The 22137-nt window shown below is 45.7% G+C and overlaps 1 protein-coding gene across 1 annotated transcript in view; it reads left to right on the forward strand.

The window, feature by feature from the left end:
• Nucleotides 1–9332, forward strand: part of atp1a2a (ATPase Na+/K+ transporting subunit alpha 2a) — a 55272-nt gene extending 45940 nt beyond the window's left edge. The window contains exons 22-24 of the mRNA XM_042072993.1: nt 6155–6256; nt 7027–7118; nt 8729–9332. Coding sequence (XP_041928927.1) covers nt 6155–6256; nt 7027–7118; nt 8729–8757 — 223 coding nt within the window. The 3' untranslated portion in view covers nt 8758–9332. The remainder of the gene's footprint in view (nt 1–6154; nt 6257–7026; nt 7119–8728) is intronic.
• Nucleotides 9333–22137: the final 12805 nt, after the last annotated feature.

The following is a 22137-nucleotide window of genomic DNA, read 5'->3' on the forward strand; positions in this document are numbered from 1 at the left end:
CCACCATAACACACATACACACACACAGCACAGTCCACCATAACACACACACACACACACACACACAGCACAGTCCACCATAACACACACGGTCCACCATAGACTTCCAGAGCTGGTGGCCTACATGGCTGGTGGCTGCGTATTTCAGACAGGGGGGGTCAGAGAAGAAGAGGGGCTGTTGAAGAGGGGGAGAGAGGGGGTAGAACACAGAGAGGGGGGTAGAACACAGAGAGGGGGGTAGAACACAGAGAGATGGTAGAACATAGAGAGGGGGGTAGAACACAGAGAGGGGGGTAGAACACAGAGAGGGGGGTAGAACACAGAGAGATGGTAGAACATAGAGAGGGGGGTAGAACACAGAGAGGGGGGTAGAACACAGAGAGGGGGGTAGAACACAGAGAGATGGTAGAACATAGAGAGGGGGGTAGAACACAGAGAGAGGGCAGAGAGGGGAGAGAAGGAGAGGGAGGAGGAGAGAGGAGAGAGTGAGGAGGGGAGAGGGAGAGAAGGAGAGAGGGAGATAAGGAGAGAGAGAGAGAGAGAGAGAGGGAGGAGGAGAGGGAGATAAGGAGAGAGAGAGAGAGAGAGAGAGGGAGGAGGAGAGGGAGATAAGGAGAGAGAGAGAGAGAGAGAGGGAGGAGGAGAGGGAGAGAAGGAGAGAAGGAGAGAGAGAGGGAGGAGGAGAGGGAGGAGGAGAGAGGGAGAGAAGGAGGAGGAGAGAGAGAGAGGGAGGAGGAGAGGGAGGAGGAGAGGGAGAGAAGGAGAGAAGGAGAGAGGGAGGAGGAGAGGGAGAGAAGGAGAGAGGGAGAGAGGAGAGAGAGAGAGAGAGAGAGGGAGGAGGAGAGGGAGATAAGGAGAGAGAGAGAGAGAGGGAGGAGGAGAGGGAGGAGGAGAGGGAGAGAAGGAGAGAAGGAGAGAGAGAGGGAGGAGGAGAGGGAGGAGGAGAGAGGGAGATAAGGAGAGAGAGAGAGAGAGAGGGAGGAGGAGAGGGAGGAGGAGAGGGAGAGAAGGAGAGAAGGAGAGAGGGAGGAGGAGAGGGAGAGAAGGAGAGAGGGAGAGAAGGAGAGAGAGAGAGAGAGAGAGGGAGGAGGAGAGGGAGATAAGGAGAGAGAGAGAGAGAGAGGGAGGAGGAGAGGGAGGAGGAGAGGGAGAGAAGGAGAGAAGGAGAGAGGGAGGAGGAGAGGGAGAGAAGGAGAGAGAGAGAGAGAGAGAGGGAGGAGGAGAGGGAGAGAAGGAGAGAGAGAGAGAGAGAGAGAGAGGGAGAGAAGGAGAGAGGGAGGAGGAGAGAGGGAGAGAAGGAGGAGATTGTTTCATGTCTCTCCTCTGCAGGCTCTTATTTGTTTGTTTTCCTGAAGAAGGAAAGAGTGTGTGTGTGTGTGAGTGTGTGTGTGTGTTGCTGTTGAAGCATCAGGAGATGTTGGTGTGTGGGCGTGCGTGCATGCGAGTGTGTGTGTGTGTGTGTGTGTGTGTGTGTGTGTGAGTGTGTGTGTGAGGTGGCACTGCACTCTTTGTTTGTTTTCCTGCGGCCATGGTTACTATTTGCATTCCATGCATTAGAATTGAACATGATCAAAGAGAGGAGTGGCAGAGGGGAGACTGCTTCACATGCCCAGACATACAGAGAGATCGAAACTACGTTTCCCACTATCCCACGGTGAAGACAAGACATATTTTACCAATTAAGTCCACAGACAAACATAACATGTAAACAATAAATGAGTAAATAAGAAGGCACATACAATGAAGAAATAAGAGCAGCAAAATTGGGTTGAAATTGTGCAATTGTGCATAGACAGTCAATATAGTAGTGCAAAGTCAGGCCAATAAATGGCTGAGGTAGTTCTGTTTGACCTAAGTAAGCAAGTGGCATAGTCGTGCAAGTTATGTAAGAGCAGCAGAAGTGTTGTGTTTTCAGGACAACAGGACAACAAGTTGCAAAGTGTGCAAGTGGAGTAGTGCAAGTGGAGTAGTGCAAGTGGAGTAGTGGAGTAGTGGAGTAGTGCAAGTGGAGTAGTGGAGTAGTGCAAGTGGAGTAGTGGAGTAGTGCAGGTGGAGTAGTGGAGTAGTGCAAGTGGAGTAGTGGAGTAGTGCAGGTGGAGTAGTGCAGGTGGAGTAGTGCAAGTGGAGTAGTGCAAGTGGAGTAGTGGAGTAGTGCAGGTGGAGTAGTGCAAGTGGAGTAGTGGAGTAGTGCAAGTGGAGTAGAGGAGTAGTGCAAGTGGAGTAGTGCAAGTGGAGTAGTGCAAGTGGAGTAGAGGAGTAGTGCAAGTGGAGTAGTGCAAGTGGAGTAGTGCAAGTGGAGTAGTGGAGTAGTGCAAGTGGAGTAGTGCAAGTGGAGTAGTGGAGTAGTGCAAGTGGAGTAGTGGAGTAGTGCAAGTGGAGTAGTGCAAGTGGAGTAGTGCAGGTGGAGTAGTGCAAGTGGAGTAGTGGAGTAGTGCAAGTGGAGTAGTGCAAGTGGAGTAGTGGAGTAGTGCAAGTGGAGTAGTGCAAGTGGAGTAGTGGAGTAGTGCAAGTGGAGTAGTGGAGTAGTGCAAGTGGAGTAGTGCAAGTGGAGTAGTGGAGTAGTGCAAGTGGAGTAGTGCAAGTGGAGTAGTGGAGTAGTGCAAGTGGAGTAGTGGAGTAGTGCAAGTGGAGTAGTGCAAGTGGAGTAGTGCAGGTGGAGTAGTGCAAGTGGAGTAGTGGAGTAGTGCAAGTGGAGTAGTGCAAGTGGAGTAGTGGAGTAGTGCAAGTGGAGTAGTGCAAGTGGAGTAGTGGAGTAGTGCAAGTGGAGTAGTGGAGTAGTGCAAGTGGAGTAGTGCAAGTGGAGTAGTGGAGTAGTGCAGGTGGAGTAGTGGAGTAGTGCAAGTGGAGTAGTGCAGGTGGAGTAGTGGAGTAGTGCAAGTGGAGTTATGCAAGTGGAGTAGTGCAAGTGGAGTAGTGGAGTAGTGCAAGTGGAGTAGTGCAAGTGGAGTAGTGCAAGTGGAGTAGTGGAGTAGTGCAAGTGGAGTAGTGCAAGTGGAGTAGTGGAGTAGTGCAAGTGGAGTAGTGGAGTAGTGCAAGTGGAGTAGTGCAGGTGGAGTAGTGGAATAGTGCAAGTGGAGTAGTGCAAGTGGAGTAGTGGAGTAGTGCAAGTGGAGTAGTGCAAGTGGAGTAGTGCAAGTGGAGTAGTGGAGTTGTGGAGTAGTGCAAGTGGAGTAGTGCAAGTGGAGTAGTGCAAGTGGAGTAGTGGAGTTGTGGAGTAGTGCAAGTGGAGTAGTGGAGTAGTGCAAGTGGAGTAGTGCAGGTGGAGTAGTGCAAGTGGAGTAGTGCAAGTGGAGTAGTGCAGGTGGAGTAGTGCAAGTGGAGTAGTGCAAGTGGAGTAGTGCAGGTGGAGTAGTGCAGGTGGAGTAGTGCAAGTGGAGTAGTGCAAGTGGAGTAGTGCAAGTGGAGTAGTGCAAGTGGAGTAGTGCAGGTGGAGTAGTGCAAGTGGAGTAGTGCAAGTGGAGTAGTGGAGTAGTGGAGTAGTGCAAGTGGAGTAGTGCAGGTGGAGTAGTGCAAGTGGAGTAGTGGAGTAGTGCAAGTGGAGTAGTGGAGTAGTGGAGTAGTGCAAGTGGAGTAGTGGAGTAGTGGAGTAGTGGAGTAGTGCAAGTGGAGTAGTGCAAGTGGAGTTGTGCAAGTGGAGTAGTGGAGTAGTGCAAGTGGAGTAGTGCAAGTGGAGTAGTGCAAGTGGAGTAGTGCAGGTGGAGTAGTGGAGTAGTGCAAGTGGAGTAGTGGAGTAGTGCAAGTGGAGTAGTGCAAGTGGAGTAGTGGAGTAGTGCAAGTGGAGTAGTGGAGTAGTGCAAGTGGAGTAGTGCAAGTGGAGTAGTGGAGTAGTGCAAGTGGAGTAGTGCAAGTGGAGTAGTGCAAGGCAGCTATTGTGGGTCTAAAAGTCCAGGATGTTATGTAGCTGAGGGTGGAGGGGGGAGAGAGTTCAGCATCCTAACAGCCTGGTGTATGAAGCTGTTGGTGAGTCTGGTGGTGCGGGAGCGCAGGCTTCTGTGCCTCTTCCCAGAGGGCAGTAGATCAAACAAATTGTGAGCAGGGTGACTTGCATCACTCACAATTGTGGTCGCCTTGCGGGTGAGGTGGGAGGTGTAAATGTCCTTCAGGGAGGGGAGTGAAGCACCAATAATCCTTCCAGCTGTGTTCACTATGCGCTGCAGGGCTTTCCTGTTGTATTCAGTGCAGCTTCCGCCCCACACAGCGATGCTGCTGGAGAGGATGCTCTCGATGGTGCCTCGGTAGAATGTGGTCATGATGGCTGGTGGAGCACTTGCCACCACCTGCGTAAACTCAGGCGGCGCTGAGCTTTCTTCGCCAGTGATGCAGTGTTGGTGGTCCAGGAGAGGTCTTCACTGATGTGCACCCCCAGGAATTTGGTGCTGCTCGCTCTCTCCACCACAGCACCGTCGATGGTCAGTGGCAGGTGTTGGGTGTGACCTCTCCGGAAGTCAACAACAATCTCTTTGGTCTTGCTGACGTTCAGCAGGAGGTTGTTGTCCCTGCAACACGTGGTCAGAAGGTCGACATCCAACCTGTATTGAGTCTCGTCGCCCTTGGTGATGAGATCCACCAGAGTTGTGTCGTCAGCAAATTTCACTATGTGATTGTTGCTGTAGGTTGCAGTGCAGTCATGCGTCAGCAGGGTGAAGAGCAGCGGACTGAGCACGCAGCCTTGGGGGGCCCCCGTGCTCAGTGTGATGCTGCTTGAGATATTGTTGCCAACACGTACTACTTGAGGCCTCTGACAGAGGAAGTCCAGTAGCCAGTTGCAGAGGTAGGTACTGAGTCCCAGTTTGTCAAGTTTGCAGATGAGTTGTTGTGGTATTATGGTGTTGAATGCAGAACTGAAGTCTATAAACAGCAACCTTACATATGAGTCTCTTTCTTCCAGGTGGGTGAGGGCAGGGTGGAGGAAGGGCTGGGCAGAGCAGATTGCATCCTCTGTGGACCGTTTGGCTCGGTATGCAATCTGACGTAATAATGTAATAATGTAATAATGACGTAAGCGATTATGATTGGCTAAGGCAGAGTCATGTTTCATGATAGCCAATCAGAGCCAGTGTTTTTACACACTTGCTAGCACACGTGCCACACACACGCAACCGCTAAAATAGAGATTCGACGAAACAGCAGAGGTCAGGAGCAATCCGAAAAGTTGGCCTTTTCAAGGTGGAGATATAAGCACTACTTGAAATTCATCAAGGCAAGAACGTGCATATAATGTGTACATTATGTCCAGGAGCGAAGACTTTGTCGACATCCGTTGTAAGCAACTCTAATTTAATGAAGCATCTCACACACGCATCTAAAGCTAGTGGCCAAAAACACCGATACCTCCACCACAGACGATAGCTCGCCATCCACTAGCAAAGAAGGACTCGGAGCAAAGTCCTCCAAGCAGCAAAAGCTATCTCTCTGCCTCACAACAAAAACCTATGACACAGGCTGAAGTCAACCATAGGTCTGTCGATGTGCAATATCTTGAATTTCCCCTTGGGGATCAATAAAGTATCTATCTATCTATCTATCTATCTATCTATCTATCTATCTATCTATCTAATAAATATTATAAGTTATGTAGCCTACAAACACCTGTCTGTTCTACTCATTTCAACTGGCTGTTCAAAAAATCCAAAATCTTTGACATATAGCAACTTTTTTTTTGTAACAGTAACGCAAATAGTTACTTTCCCTGGTAACGAGTTACTCTTATCATAGAGTAATTCAGTTACTAACTCAGTTACTTTTTGGAACAAGTATTGAGTAACTATAACTAATTACTTTTTTAAAGTAACGTTCCCAACACTGACTATGTGTGTGTGAGTGACGTGTGAGTCTGTGCATTCACGTGTACGTGTGTGTCTGTGTGTGTGTGTGTGTGTGTGTGTGTGTGTGAAGGTGAAATGATCAGGCATGTTTAATAAGTGTGATGAGGTGCTCCTGCTGTTTGATCTCACGCTCTGCTGTCATCTGCTCTCATTGCATCTGTGAAGCTCCATACATACATACATACATACATACATACATACATACACACGTACATACATACATACACACGTACATACATACATACATACGTTTTCTGTGTGTGTTTATGGGAATGAGATCCTGATCCTTCACTTTCTGTGTGTGTGTGCGTGTGTTTGTGTGTGTGTAGGAATCGGATCCTGATCTTTGGCATGTTTGCGGAGACGGCTCTGGCTGCTTTCCTTTCCTACTGCCCTGGCATGGACATAGCTTTGAGGATGTACCCATTAAAGTAAGTCTCACACACACACACGCACACATGCATGGACCACACACACACACACACGCATGGACCACACACACACACACACACACACACACACACACACACACACACACACAGACACACACGCATGAAACACACACACACACTTACGTATTTCTGTTTCACACTCAAAGCCACACACTCTCTGTCTTTTCTCTCTCTCTCTCACACACACACACACACACATGTACACACATTTTGATATGCCTTTCTGCTTGACACACAATGCCCTGCTGCCACACACACACACACACACGGAAGGCTGTGATGCATGGAAAATGCATTAGGACTACAAGCAATCTGTAGCTTTTCTACTTCCAGTTCCACGGCGTCCAGTCTAGTCCAGTCCAGTTCCGACTCCTTTATTCGCCTGTCCTGCTGATGGACCAGCACCGCCCCCCCCCCCCACTGCACCCCACCCCCACCGCACCACTGTCCCCCCGTTGTTGTTGGTTTTATTAGCGTGACTGTTAATGATGCAGTGTTGCCAAATCATACAGAAATGTAATCTCTCTGTCCCTCTCTCTCTCTCTGTCCCTCACTCTCTCCTCCATCTCTCTCTTTCTCTCTCCTCCATCTCTCTCTCCTCCATCTCTCTCTCCCTGTCTCTCTCTCTCCTCCATCTCTCCTCTCCTCCATCTCCTCTCCTCCCCTCCATCTCTCTCCTCTCCTCTATCTCTCTCTCCTCCATCTCTCTCCTCTCCTCCATCTCTCTCTCTCTGCCACCCGCCCTCCAGGATATCCTGGTGGTTCTGTGCCTTCCCCTACAGCCTCCTGATCTTCATCTACGATGAGATACGCAAGTTCATCATACGCAGGCAGCCTGGAGGTGAGTCAGTGCACCCTGAGAGAGTCAAAACACCTACACCACCCTCACAGAGAGAGAGACAGACCTCACAGAGTCAAAACACCTACACCACCCTCACAGAGAGAGAGACAGGACCTCACTGAGTCAAAACACCTACACCACCCTCAGAGAGAGAGACAGACAGGACAGCTACACCACTCTCAGAGAGAGAGAGACAGGACACCTAGGCCACCAAAATGTTCTACCTTAAGATGATGATACTAGGGGCAACTTTTTGGGCAATGTTTCTGAGCGACACTTGGGCAACATAATTCTGAACAATTTGGATACTTATGGGCAACGTTTTGAGATAATCCAATCAGAGTGCTAGCAATGAATCACATGACCATCTGCGAGCTTCTGAAAATTTCAACAAAGATGGTAGCATCACGACAGTGAAGCAAGGAAAAAGAGAGGCTTTTTATATCGAGTGTTTATGTTGAAACCCAAACTGGGCATTTTACCTCATGAAATGCTTAATAAAACAACTAACATCTATTGTTATGTGCTGAGGTCGTTAAGAAGATATTGTTTGTCTTTTTCAGTAAACTGTTAGCTACCATTGCTTCATTGAGATCTAATGGAATTTAGTGTTTTGCTAACAAAATTATCGCAAGCAAGTTGCAAGTTGTATGTTGCCTCATTGGTTGCCCTGTGTCTCACCTGGTTGCCCTGATTGGTTGCCCTGTGTCTCACCTGGTTGCCCTGTGTCTCACCTGGTTGCCCACAAAATGTCCCCGTGTATCATCAGCTTTACAGTTAGCCATCACATTTTAATTAGAGAGGGAAATGAAATCTCTCATAGCTTCCTAGTGAGGGGAAATGAAATCTCTCATAGCTTCCTAGTGAGGGGAAATGACATCTCTCATAGCTTCCTAGTGAGGGGAAATGACATCTCTCATAGCCTACCTAGCTACCTACTGAGGGGAAATGACATCTCTCATAGCTACCTAGTGAGGGGAAATGACATCTCTCATAGCTAATCTCTCATAGCTACCTAGTGAGAGGCCTGGCCATGGTGAGTGGCGCAGAGCTTGTCTATTCTGAGGCGGGTAACATGTTTTAACGCAGGACAGATACATTGTGCACATGTTCCCATGGTGATGACATGAAAACAGTCTTGCATGACGACTCACGGGTAGCCTATGTGTTATTTTACCAATAGAAACCAATAGAAAGCGTCTTTTTTATGTTCCATTTATGTAACCTATCAGACGTGTTTAATTTTTGGAAGAGGAAAAAAATGCTTCAGATGAAATAATTTGGCGGAGCCCCTGCAGTACCTAGGGGGCGAGAACCCCCTAAAGACCACTGCCCTAGACCACTGCCCTAGACCACTGACCTAGACCACTGCCAGAGAGAGAGAGACAGAGAGAGAGAGAACATCTAATGGAGACTAGATGATTCCTCGCAGAGCAAATCAAAGTGGCTAAACCATACATAACATAGGCTATAGTACTCATAATGAGGGTCATATCAGCTAAATGATTGTGTGTGTGTCACCACATCTTCTTTCTGTGAGATATCTCCTGTGTGTGTGTGTGTGTGTATGTGTGAGTGACCACGTATTCTTGGTTGTCTTGATTCTGCAGGCTGGGTGGAGATGGAATCATACTATTAAACCAAATCAACACATCGTCCCTCCTTCAGTGTGCTGCTGTGTAGAGCAGGGCCAGCGTATTTCTGTGGGTACATCTCTGAGAGTGTGTGTGTGTGTGTGTGTGTGTGAGAGAGAGAGAGAGAGAGAGAGAGGCTTGCAGAGTAGCAACACCAAAACAGACCCAGACCTGCTCTTGAGATGATCCAGAGGCTTCCCTGTGTGTGTTTGTGTGTGTGTGTGTGTGTGTGTGTGTGTGTGTGGTCTTGGTCCAGAAGGCTCCCATAACATTTGGGAAAAATAAGGGAATACAGTTGTGAATGAATTAATTAATTAATGGAGTGAGTGAGTGAGTGAGTGAGTGAGTGAGTGAGTGAGTGAGTGAGTGAATGAGTGAGTGAGTGTGTGAGTGAGTGGATGAGTGAGTGAGTAAGGGAATGAGTCAGGAGGTCTGCCTTGACTGGTAAATACTGAATGCTGCTGCCATGCTCAGTCATGTGACACGTGTATGGAACCTTCGCATTTGAAATGAACGTGTGCAGCAAGGACGCCACATATCAATGAGCTGTATTTGTGAAAATAAAGAATTAAGACAATTATTATTTTGTGTTTGGGCCTGTCTTTGTGTACGCATGTTAAAGAATGACTATGAGCATGCAGTGGTGTGCACAGAGGGGACGCCAGACAAGGGCGGGGGGGGGGGGGCACCTATGCCACGACATGGGATTACAAGGTTATGATGTCAAGGGCACCTACCGCACGACATGGGATTACAAGGTCATGATGTGTCAAGGGCACCTACCGCACGACATGGGATTACAAGGTCATGATGTGTCAAGGGCACCTACCGCACGACATGGGATTACACGGTCATGATGTGTCAAGGGCACCTACCGCACGACATGGGATTACACGGTCATGATGTGTCCAGGGCACCTACAACATAGGACATACTGTATCCTGGTGGGCACCTACAACATAGGACATACTGTATCCTGGTGGGCACCTACAACATAGGACATACTGTATCCTGGTGGGCACCTACAACATAGGACATACTGTATCCTGGTGGGCACCTACAACATAGGACATACTGTATCCTGGTGGGCACCTACAACATAGGACATACTGTATCCTGGTGGGCACCTACAACATAGGACATACTGTATCCTGGTGGGCACCTACAACATAGGACATACTGTATCCTGGTGGGCACCTACAACATAGGACATACTGTATCCTGGTGAGCACCTACAACATAGGACATACTGTATCCTGGTGGGCACCTACAACATAGGACATACTGTATCCTGGTGAGCACCTACAACATAGGACATACTGTATCCTGGTGGGCACCTACAACATAGGACATACTGTATCCTGGTGGGCACCTACAACATAGGACATACTGTATCCTGGTGGGCACCTACAACATAGGACATACTGTATCCTGGTGGGCACCTACAACATAGGACATACTGTATCCTGGTGGGCACCTACAACATAGGACATATCCTGGTGGGCACCTACAACATAGGACATACTGTATCCTGGTGGGCACCTACAACATAGGACATATCCTGGTGGGCACCTACAACATAGGACATACTGTATCCTGGTGGGCACCTACAACATAGGACATACTGTATCCTGGTGGGCACCTACAACATAGGACATATCCTGGTGGGCACCTACAACATAGGACATACTGTATCCTGGTGGGCACCTACAACATAGGACATACTGTATCCTGGTGGGCACCTACAACATAGGACATACTGTATCCTGGTGGGCACCTACAACATAGGACATACTGTATCCTGGTGGGCACCTACAACATAGGACATACTGTATCCTGGTGGGCACCTACAACATAGGACATACTGTATCCTGGTGGGCACCTACAACATAGGACATACTGTATCCTGGTGGGCACCTACAACATAGGACATACTGTATCCTGGTGGGCACCTACAACATAGGACATACTGTATCCTGGTGGGCACCTACAACATAGGACATACTGTATCCTGGTGAGCACCTACAACATAGGACATACTGTATCCTGGTGAGCACCTACAACATAGGACATACTGTATCCTGGTGGGCACCTACAACATAGGACATACTGTATCCTGGTGGGCACCTACAACATAGGACATACTGTATCCTGGTGGGCACCTACAACATAGGACATACTGTATCCTGGTGGGCACCTACAACATAGGACATACTGTATCCTGGTGGGCACCTACAACATAGGACATACTGTATCCTGGTGAGCACCTACAACATAGGACATACTGTATCCTGGTGAGCACCTACAACATAGGACATACTGTATCCTGGTGGGCACCTACAACATAGGACATACTGTATCCTGGTGGGCACCTACAACATAGGACATACTGTATCCTGGTGGGCACCTACAACATAGGACATACTGTATCCTGGTGGGCACCTACAACATAGGACATACTGTATCCTGGTGGGCACCTACAACATAGGACATACTGTATCCTGGTGGGCACCTACAACATAGGACATACTGTATCCTGGTGGGCACCTACAACATAGGACATACTGTATCCTGGTGGGCACCTACAACATAGGACATACTGTATCCTGGTGGGCACCTACAACATAGGACATACTGTATCCTGGTGGGCACCTACAACATAGGACATACTGTATCCTGGTGGGCACCTACAACATAGGACATACTGTATCCTGGTGGGCACCTACAACATAGGACATACTGTATCCTGGTGGGCACCTACAACATAGGACATACTGTATCCTGGTGGGCACCTACAACATAGGACATACTGTATCCTGGTGAGCACCTACAACATAGGACATACTGTATCCTGGTGGGCACCTACAACATAGGACATACTGTATCCTGGTGAGCACCTACAACATAGGACATACTGTATCCTGGTGAGCACCTACAACATAGGACATACTGTATCCTGGTGGGCACCTACAACATAGGACATACTGTATCCTGGTGGGCACCTACAACATAGGACATACTGTATCCTGGTGGGCACCTACAACATAGGACATACTGTATCCTGGTGGGCACCTACAACATAGGACATACTGTATCCTGGTGGGCACCTACAACATAGGACATACTGTATCCTGGTGGGCACCTACAACATAGGACATACTGTATCCTGGTGGGCACCTACAACATAGGACATACTGTATCCTGGTGGGCACCTACAACATAGGACATACTGTATCCTGGTGGGCACCTACAACATAGGACATACTGTATCCTGGTGAGCACCTACAACATAGGACATACTGTATCCTGGTGGGCACCTACAACATAGGACATACTGTATCCTGGTGGGCACCTACAACATAGGACATACTGTATCCTGGTGGGCACCTACAACATAGGACATACTGTATCCTGGTGGGCACCTACAACATAGGACATACTGTATCCTGGTGGGCACCTACAACATAGGACATACTGTATCCTGGTGGGCACCTACAACATAGGACATACTGTATCCTGGTGGGCACCTACAACATAGGACATACTGTATCCTGGTGGGCACCTACAACATAGGACATACTGTATCCTGGTGGGCACCTACAACATAGGACATACTGTATCCTGGTGGGCACCTACAACATAGGACATACTGTATCCTGGTGGGCACCTACAACATAGGACATACTGTATCCTGGTGAGCACCTACAACATAGGACATACTGTATCCTGGTGGGCACCTACAACATAGGACATACTGTATCCTGGTGGGCACCTACAACATAGGACATACTGTATCCTGGTGGGCACCTACAACATAGGACATACTGTATCCTGGTGGGCACCTACAACATAGGACATACTGTATCCTGGTGGGCACCTACAACATAGGACATACTGTATCCTGGTGAGCACCTACAACATAGGACATACTGTATCCTGGTGGGCACCTACAACATAGGACATACTGTATCCTGGTGGGCACATTGCCATTTTGCTAGGAAAAAAAACGAAACCACAAACTGGTGTGGTGAGGGTCACTTCCTATTCAGTGAATGCAGAGTGGAGAGTGCAGACAGACAGAGCTTGCCACTAGCACACACACACACACACACACACACACACACACACACACAGTGAATGCAGAGTGGAGAGTGCAGACAGACAGAGCTTGCCACTAGCAGCCAATCAAAAGGCCTATTAAGTCTCCAAATCTCAATGATTTCATTTCACCTATTTTCTCTTTTTACTAGGCCGTGACGAACATTGTTGGAAAAAACTAGCATTAACGTTAAAGCTACAGCTTTAATTTATTTGGAAAAATGTAATAGTTCTCATTTTGGCATTTAGACAATTGGAAGGCATCCAAGAATCCAATATTACAGTACCCATTAAAAATATACTGTATATATGACAGCATTTTTTATTTTCAATTTTAGGGTGGGAACCAAAACTGGAAATGTTAAAATACTGTTTCTGTTCTGAACAAACCAATTGGCAAAAAATTCTGGTTTAAAGCCCTGGTCAAGGGCGCCTACAACATGGGATTACAAGGTTATGATGTGTACAGCATGAGCCTCTGAAGGTAAAATGAAGAACCTCCCACCCACCTCTGACATGAAGAGGACCCACCCACCTCTGACATGAAGAGGACCCACCCACCTCTGACATGAAGAGGACCCACCCACCTCTGAAAGGTAACTCAGCTGGGGGGTCCCGAGAATATTTAAAAAAAATAACCCTTTAAATGAAGACTTATGGTCGGTTTTGTGGAAAGAAATGGACAGATTGAGATTTATAAATATGACATAGCCATCAACATATTTAAGACATCTTGATGTGAAAAAAGATGGCAATTACAAAGCATGATCATCACATCACGGCATGCACTGTGTTATTTGACTGAGGACTCTCATTCAGATATCAGGGGTGAATAACATAGCCCATGGAGTATGTTTGAGATATCAGGACTAACATAGCCCATGGAGTAAGATTGAGATATCAGGGGTGAATAACATAGCCTATGGAGTATGTTTGAGATATTAGGACTAACAGCCCATGGAGTATGATTGAGATATCAGTACTAACATAGCCCATGGAGTGTGATTGAGGGGCCCGATTAAGTGTGAGAGACCCCATATCTCAGTCCTCCTACATGATTATTAAGACAGATCAGGATCCAGATTTGGGAATTTGGTCTCACTTTCTTTTCCATAGTGAGAGAGGGGTGAGTCTGCAGTGACATGACTGTGTGTGGCGTGTGTGTGTGTGTGTGTGTGTGAGAGAGAGAGAGAGAGAGAGAGAGAGAGGGGTGAGGGTCCGCAGTGACGTGACTGCTTGGGGTGTGTGTGTGTGTGAGAGAGAGAGAGAGAGAGGGGTGAGGGTCTGCAGTGACATGACTGCTTGGTGTGTGTGTGTGTGAGTGTGAGAGAGAGAGAGAGAGGTGAGGGTCTGCAGTCACATGACTGCTTGGGGTGTGTGTGTGTGTGAGTGTGTGAGAGAGAGAGAGAGAGAGAGAGAGAGAGAGAGGGGTGAGGGTCTGCAGTGACATGAGTGCTTGTGTTGTTATGACAACACCACATCCCCTGGCCTACAGTGCCTATTGAAAATGACAAAGTACATCAGACAAAGTTGGGACGTTGTGTAAAATGTGAATAAAACAGAATGTAATAATCTGCAAATCTCTCAAACTCATATTTAGTTGCAAAAAGGACACAGACAACATAACAAATGTTGAAAATGACTAATTTTACTATTTCATGGAAAATATATGTTAATATTGAATTTGATACAGCTACATGCTTCAAAAAAAGTTGGGACAGAGACAACAAAATGCTGGAAAAGTTGTGTAATGATAAATAAAACAAAAGAAGGAATGTTTCAAAACTAATTAGGGTAACTGGCAACACAATTGGGTATGAAAAATAGCATCCCAGAGAGGCAGGGTCTCTTAGAAGTAAAGATGTAGGGGAATTCATCACTCTGTGTAAACCTGTGTGCACAAATGATGAAACAATGTAATTTTAATGCTTCTTAACATGAAATTGTGACGTATTTAGGGAGTTCGTCATCTACGGGACATAATTATTAAAACATTCAGAGAATCCAGAGAAATCTTTGCAAACAAGGGATAGAGCTGAAAAACAAATTGGATGGCCGTTGTCTTTTGGACCTCAGATGGCACTGCATCAACACCAGACCTGTTTCCACACCTGCATTGTATGGGCTCAGGAAAACCTCTGATAACCATTGTCTATGTGCACAGTTTGATACTCAATGCAAAAACTGCAGCTAAAATTGTAACAGCCAAAACAGTCAAAATTGTATTGAGACATGATACAGAAATACCACAGTCTTATCTGGGCTTCAGCTTGTTTAAATTGAACTGAGGTAACATGGATAAAGGTGATGGTTAGACCAATCAAAATGCACCCTTCTGTTTGGAAATCATGGACTCATCTGAGGGCCTATTCACTAAGAACTAACTAACATGACTAACCCCTTATTGTTGAGCAACTGAAATCCTATTTCAGGGAGTAATGGGACAACATTCAATTCTCAAAACTCTAGCAACTGGTCTCCTCAGTTCCTAAACATTTACAGAATTGTGTTAAATGAAGAGGTGAAGCAGCACATGGTTGAAACATGTTGCTGGCATTAAATTCAAAATGAACATATATTTTCCTAGCCTAGAAATCTAGATGCACCCTAGCTGCAGCAAATTACATTTGCTGCCAGGGCTAGTCTAGCAACACTCCGTTGGCTTGTGAGCTCGAAAATTAAACTTCTATCAGGCCAATCAAATCGTGTATAGAGTTGTTAGGCGGGCTTAACATAATGATTGATGGCAGAGTTGCAACGGTTTGGAATTCCCTGCTACTTGAAAACAAATAAGATAATGTTGCTGTTGGCGAACAGTGTGACACGAGTTAAGCTTTTATTAAGTTGGCAAAAGTTTGAACTAGCCAACTAGCTCCGCTGGTGGGAAACGCATGGGACTCAGCGCTGTCCTGTTGCGTGCAGAGGGAATTTGAAAGACAACCGATTATCCCGCTCCTCGGACTGAGCACTGCGAACGGTGAGTGCCCAGACCCTACATTTTAATGTGGGTCTGGCTCGTCAGGCTAATATTTTCCATGACATAGTCCAAATTTTCATTTTCATTTACATTTGATATGTTGTATATGTAGCCTAGAAATCTAGACGCACCCTAGCGGCGGCAAATTAATTTGCTCAGCCTGTACGTCTAGTAGCAAACCATAGGAATTTCTATTTGCTGACGCCGTGGACGTCATCCAATCACAGCACTCTATTTTGTTAGAGAGTCTTAAGGCGGGCTTAACAGGATGACGACAGTCCTACGACGGTGAACAACAAGGAAGGTGGCTATGGCGAACGAAGAGCGGTTGTTTGAATCGGCGTTGGCGTCAACTTTGGAGGAGTTGGACTTGTGCTTTTCTTTGAAAGTTGAGCAAGACAATGCAAGGCCGTAGCCATGATGTCAACATTGGGGGGGACCAAATCTGTGGTGCGGTGTGAATTTCAATAACAGAATTTCAATACATTTCCTGCCATGCAAAAATATTCTGCCATGCAAAAATCACAAACAAGTTATTAGTTAAGTCAGTCAATTAGGATATACCAAACTTTTGACGGACATAGGCACGGATGGATTATGAACCCCAGGGCATAGAAGCAAAAAAACCCTCCCCTGTTAAGATAGGGGGGCCCGGGGGCATACTTCCCCGGAAGACTTTTTAAAAAAAAAAAAATGACCCTTTATATTATGACGACTTGTGAGTTTTGTGGAAATAGAAGAGAAGGGCAGAGAAGCAACTTCACACAGTCTTAGGCTTCAGGGCCCCCTGAGCTCTTGGCCCAGTAGGCCCATTCAATAATCCATCCCTGGATATAGACCTGTGGTATGACTCCATTTGTCTCCAAAATGTATATTTTAAAAGAAAATACTTTGATAACCTCTATATTACACTGAATGCTTACCCATAGGTTTGGACCTAGCCCAATCATATTTTGTATTTTGATTTTATTATTCTGGCGGCTAATCACACAATTTTAAGGTTGTTTGAAAGGGATGGGATTCAATATAGGCTACTAAGACAGGTCCCTCTTCTGTCTGACTCACATCAAGTTACCCTATGCATTATAGTCTGGTTTCTGACAGAAATTACGTTTTGTGTTAAAATGTAGAAACACAGCCTTTATTTGGTGAATGGAGGTGGAAATTCCTTTCTTTGGTTAATGTCCGCGATTCACATTAACTGTAGGCTATCACCGCCACTGTAAAAGTTTTTTCTTTTGTGCCGTCGTCGCCACATTTGAGTGCTACGTTTTGCCTGCATGGATGCGCAATTTATGTTGTAAGACATGTGAAAGAAATGAATGACACAGGCACGCACAAATTCAAATAAAAGGACTCACTTTCGCTATCATTGCGAGAAAATAGGCTACAATATGGAAAATGCTTCAAAGTTCCCTTTGAGTCTGATCAGCTTCAAAAATGAATGGGGTTTCCTTAGGCAGTGCTACACCTTTCCAACAAGTTCCCTTTGAGTCTGATCAGCTTCACAAATGAATGGGGTTTCCTTAGACAGTGCTACACCTTTCCAACAAGTTCCCTTTGAGTCTGATCAGCTTCACAAATGAATGGGGTTTCCTTAGGCAGGGCTACACCTTTCCAACAAGTTTTGTGTGAATTGTACCGGTCTCTTTTGCGATATTGTTGACAGCCCGCACCGCAGCAGGGTGCAGGAAGCTTTTGATAGCGCACGCCTCAAACGATAAACGCAAAACCTCCAGGACAAACCACTCACAGTGTACTCTCTGAAACCATAAATAGGTCACTAATTTGTGTGTTATTTACGTTTGCTTGCATTTCAGATGGCGGGACTTGTTGGTTTCCTGTAATAGCCTATAGCGTTTTTTTCTTTATTTTTTTGTATGTCCGAATATTGGGGGGGACATTTTGGTCACATCTGAATATTAAGTCTATGGTGACTACGGCCCTGAATGCACTTAAGTCATTAGGCGTGTTCGACTTGAGGCAGGTCTGAATTGGTCTGGCTTTCTAAGTAAACGTGATCTTCAGAGGCTAGCCGGGAGGAGCTACAACAGAGGGCAGCTCATCCCGGACAGACAGGCTACAGTCTGCCTGACGTGACTCGCGGGAGACATCGCGGAATTTTGTTTGCAATAAATACAGCAGAACTTTAATTCTTACTCATTAAAATGAGCATGATGGCATGATGACTGACGAAATCAATTCTTATGATGTAGTTTAAATAAACCACTGTTGTCATACAGTTAACAGGCCTGCTTTGTAGCACATACATTCAATATCAAGTGTTTTCCCTATATGTGTGTCTATCTATTTAACCAACAGCAGAAAATAACAGAATATCCAAACGTTTTCAGTAGGCTAGCCTACCATTGTTGCAGAAATCACGTATAAGAAGGTATCCCTTAGATTTCTGTTTATTTTCGCATATTCCAACATAAGGAAGCAGCATGAGACTCCCGTCATAATCGTCATGAGAACATTCCTCCCAAATGGCCCTATCACGTCTTTGAACTGACGTCATGAGGGCGTGTTTTAGCTCGTGCAGCTCGTGGAAGGCAACTGCAAGATCTGTCTGCAGGCTAAGACTCCCGCGATATTTTAAGGTCATGTGACATGGTGTCACGGTGGTAAGTCCCTCCCCGGCTGACAGAAGTCGGACAGAATTTCTAACCAGCAAGCATTGCGTCCATCCCAGTATGCATTGTGTTCAACCCAGCATGCATCACATCAAGTCAGATCTGCACAGATCTGCCTCAAGTCGAACACGCCTATTCCTTTCGAAGAAGGATGTATTTGCCTTTTTACGGATAGGGATATGGTCGTAGCGCTGGCCTATTGCATGCCTAGGCAGTTTGAAAGACAATTCTAATACCAAAAAAGTTTGAAAGACAATTCTAATACCAAATTTAATTGGTATTGTTTTCAGTATGAAGAGACTTACCTAGCACTTTCTCGTTAAATCATATGAGTTTATCCTATTGTAAGTGCACCTACCACATATTCTCCAATGCAGTTGCATCCATTAGGAAACATCTCTAAATTGATGCAAGTATGGACGCCTACTTCACTGCATCACATTTTATCCACTAGAGGAGCACCTACTGTATGTTGGCACTTCTTTCTCACATGTAATTTATAGGGCTGCATTCCACTGCATTCTGTACTGGAAATGACACCCTACGGAACACTGGCATGTAGGGGGCAGCATAGAGGGTACTCGATAATGGCACCCTTTATGGCACCCTCTATGGCACCCTTTATGGCACCCTCTATGGCACCCTTTTACAATGGAAGGGCACACACATGGCCCGTACAGACCATTTGAATGGGCAGCTTTTATAGGATGTTGCTTTACGTTTACAACACTAGAAGGGCACTCATTAAGACATGTTCTTCAAACGTATTGTTTGAAGTGGCACTCTAGAGGGCTCTGAAACATAAAGGCTAGCCGATAGGACACTTATAAGGGCACTGAAACATGTTTTTCCTGTAAAGGCTACTTATGAGGGCACTTGGGGGGGGGGGGGGGGGGGGGTAATAGTCTCGGCCAGTGATTGTCAAAGCGTGGGGCGGACAGGTGAGGCACGAGGAACAGGAGAAAATTTGTTCATTTGCGCCTATCTTTAATAATTAATATTTGTATATATTATATTATATTATATTATATTATATGTATATATTACATTGTGATACATAGATTCAAAACAAAATAGCCACACACAAACATAAGAGTCATAAACATATATACATATATATATATATATATATATAGTTTTTTTTTAAATTACCTTGCCTACTCTCTTATATGTCCATATTTATTTTATGCTTGTCTAGACTTTATTCTTGCACTGTTGGACTTACTCATTTGCACCTACAGCAACAATCACATAGTGAAATTTGCTGACGACACAACTCTGGTGGGTCTCATCACCAAGGGCGACGAGACCCAATACAGGTTGGAGGTCGACCATCTGACCACGTGGTGCAGGGACAACAACCTCCTGCTGAACGTCAGCAAGACCAAAGAGATTGTTGTTGACTTCCGGAGAGGTCACACCCAACACCTGCCACTGACCATCGACGGTGCTGTGGTGGAGAGAGCGAGCAGCACCAAATTCCTGGGGGTGCACATCAGCGAAGACCTCTCCTGGACCACCAACACTGCATCACTGGCGAAGAGAGCTCAGCGCCGCCTGTACTTCCTGCGGAAACTCAGGCGAGCAAGTGCTCCACCAGCCATCATGACCACATTCTACCGAGGCACCATTGAGAGCATCCTCTCCAGCTGTATCGCTGTGTGGGGCGGAAGCTGCACTGAATACAACAGGAAAGCCCTGCAGCGCATAGTGAACACAGCTGGAAGGATTATTGGTGCTTCACTCCCCTCCCTGAAGGACATTTACACCACCCACCTCACCCGCAAGGCGACCAAAATTGTGAGTGATGCAAGTCACCCCGCTCACAATCTGTTCGATCTACTGCCCTCTGGGAAGAGGTACAGAAGCCTGCGCTCCCGCACTACCAGACTCACCAACAGCTTCATACACCAAGCTGTAAGGATGCTGAACTCTCTCCCTCCTCTCCCCCCTCCACCCTCAGCTACATAACATCCTGGACATTGGACCCACAATGGCCGCGTGCACTACTCCACTTGCACACTTGCACACTTGTACACTTTACAACTTGTTGTTGTCCTGAAAACACAACACATCTGCTGCTCTTACATAACTTGCACCACTATGTCACTTTCTTTCTTACTTAGGTCAAACAGAACTACCCAAGCCTTTTATTGGCCTGACTTTGCACTAGTATTTTATTGACTGTCTATGCACAATTTAAACCAAATTTTGCTGCTCTTATTTTTTTTCATTATTATATGTGCCCTCTTATTTACTTACTTTTTTGTTTACTTGAATGTTATGTTTGTCTGTGGACTTAAATTGGTAAAATATGTCTTGTCTTCACCGTGGGATAGAGAGAAACGTAATTTCGATCTCTTTGTATGTCTGGAACATGTGAAGAAATTGACAATAAAGCTGACTTTGACTTTGACTTTGACTTGCACCATCACCATGACACTCACTCACAGAGAGCACCTTACCTTACTATGCACAGAGAATCACAGGCTCAGTCCCTGCCTCAGTCATTGCAAGCGCCTCTTGATTAATCACCCACTAGTGGATACTGTTTTTAGAATTGGTTTAGATTAAGTGTTATTTAGTATAATTTGTATTTTAGTATATTCTTTATCTTCTACTGTCCTTATTGCTTTAAGTTGTGTTTTTATATTATATATGTTTAATTACTTTTAAATTGAATATGTGTGTGATGTCTGTATGCTACTGAGACTTTGAATTTCCCCTTGGGGATCAATAAAGTATCTATCTATCTATCTATCTATCTATCTATCTAAGTAAGCCTAGGCCTATTTTAACGTTACCATTTTGCCGGTTGATGGGGGTCAGGTGGGGCTTGAAAATTCCCCACCTCCACCTCCTACCATTTTGACAGATTTTCCCATAAAGCATTTCGCTGTCCACGCTGAGCAAAGACCTTCCAAGCTTACAAACCAATTAACGGTGGTCAGTTCAGCAACAGTAAAGAAATTCTTCTTCTTCTTCTTCTTCTTCTTTTTTATATGGCGGTTGGCAACCAGCTTTTTGGTGCATTACCGCCACCATCTGGACTGGAGTGTGGATAAAATGGTCATCCTACACTTTCCTAAATTCTTTTAAATAACCCAGTTACCTTCAAAAAAGAAAACAAAAAGGAAAAACAAATTTCACCTGATTCTCTTTGCAGTATATCATTCAAATTTAATGTCATCTGGATTTCACCAAGTTGTGAGATAAATCTTTGTCTGGCTTGATGGTACTCAGGACAAAACATAATTACATGCTCTATGGTCTCTTGACTATTACAATATTCACACATTCCATCAACATGCTTTTTCATGGTAACTAATGTTCTGTTTAATCCTGTATGTCCTAGCCTCATTCTGGACACCACATCTTCTTCTTGCTTGCTTCTGCATGTATTCCTGCTCGTCCCCACCTTTCCTTGAATACTATGCAGATGTCTTCCAGACTGTTCGTTATCCCATACAAATTGCCATTTTTCATTTATTTTAGCTTTGATTATACTTTTGACTTCAGCTTTGCTGTATTTAATATTCAACTCTATATCAGACTTCCCTGCTGCTTTCTTTGCACATTTATCTGCTAATTCATTACCTCCTACACCTATATGAGCTGGTACCCATATAAATGTAGTACTAATACCAGACTTAAGCAGATTGTTGGCTAATTGC

Source organism: Alosa sapidissima, chromosome 19, assembly GCF_018492685.1.
Source record: "Alosa sapidissima isolate fAloSap1 chromosome 19, fAloSap1.pri, whole genome shotgun sequence".
NCBI lineage: Eukaryota > Metazoa > Chordata > Actinopteri > Clupeiformes > Clupeidae > Alosa > Alosa sapidissima.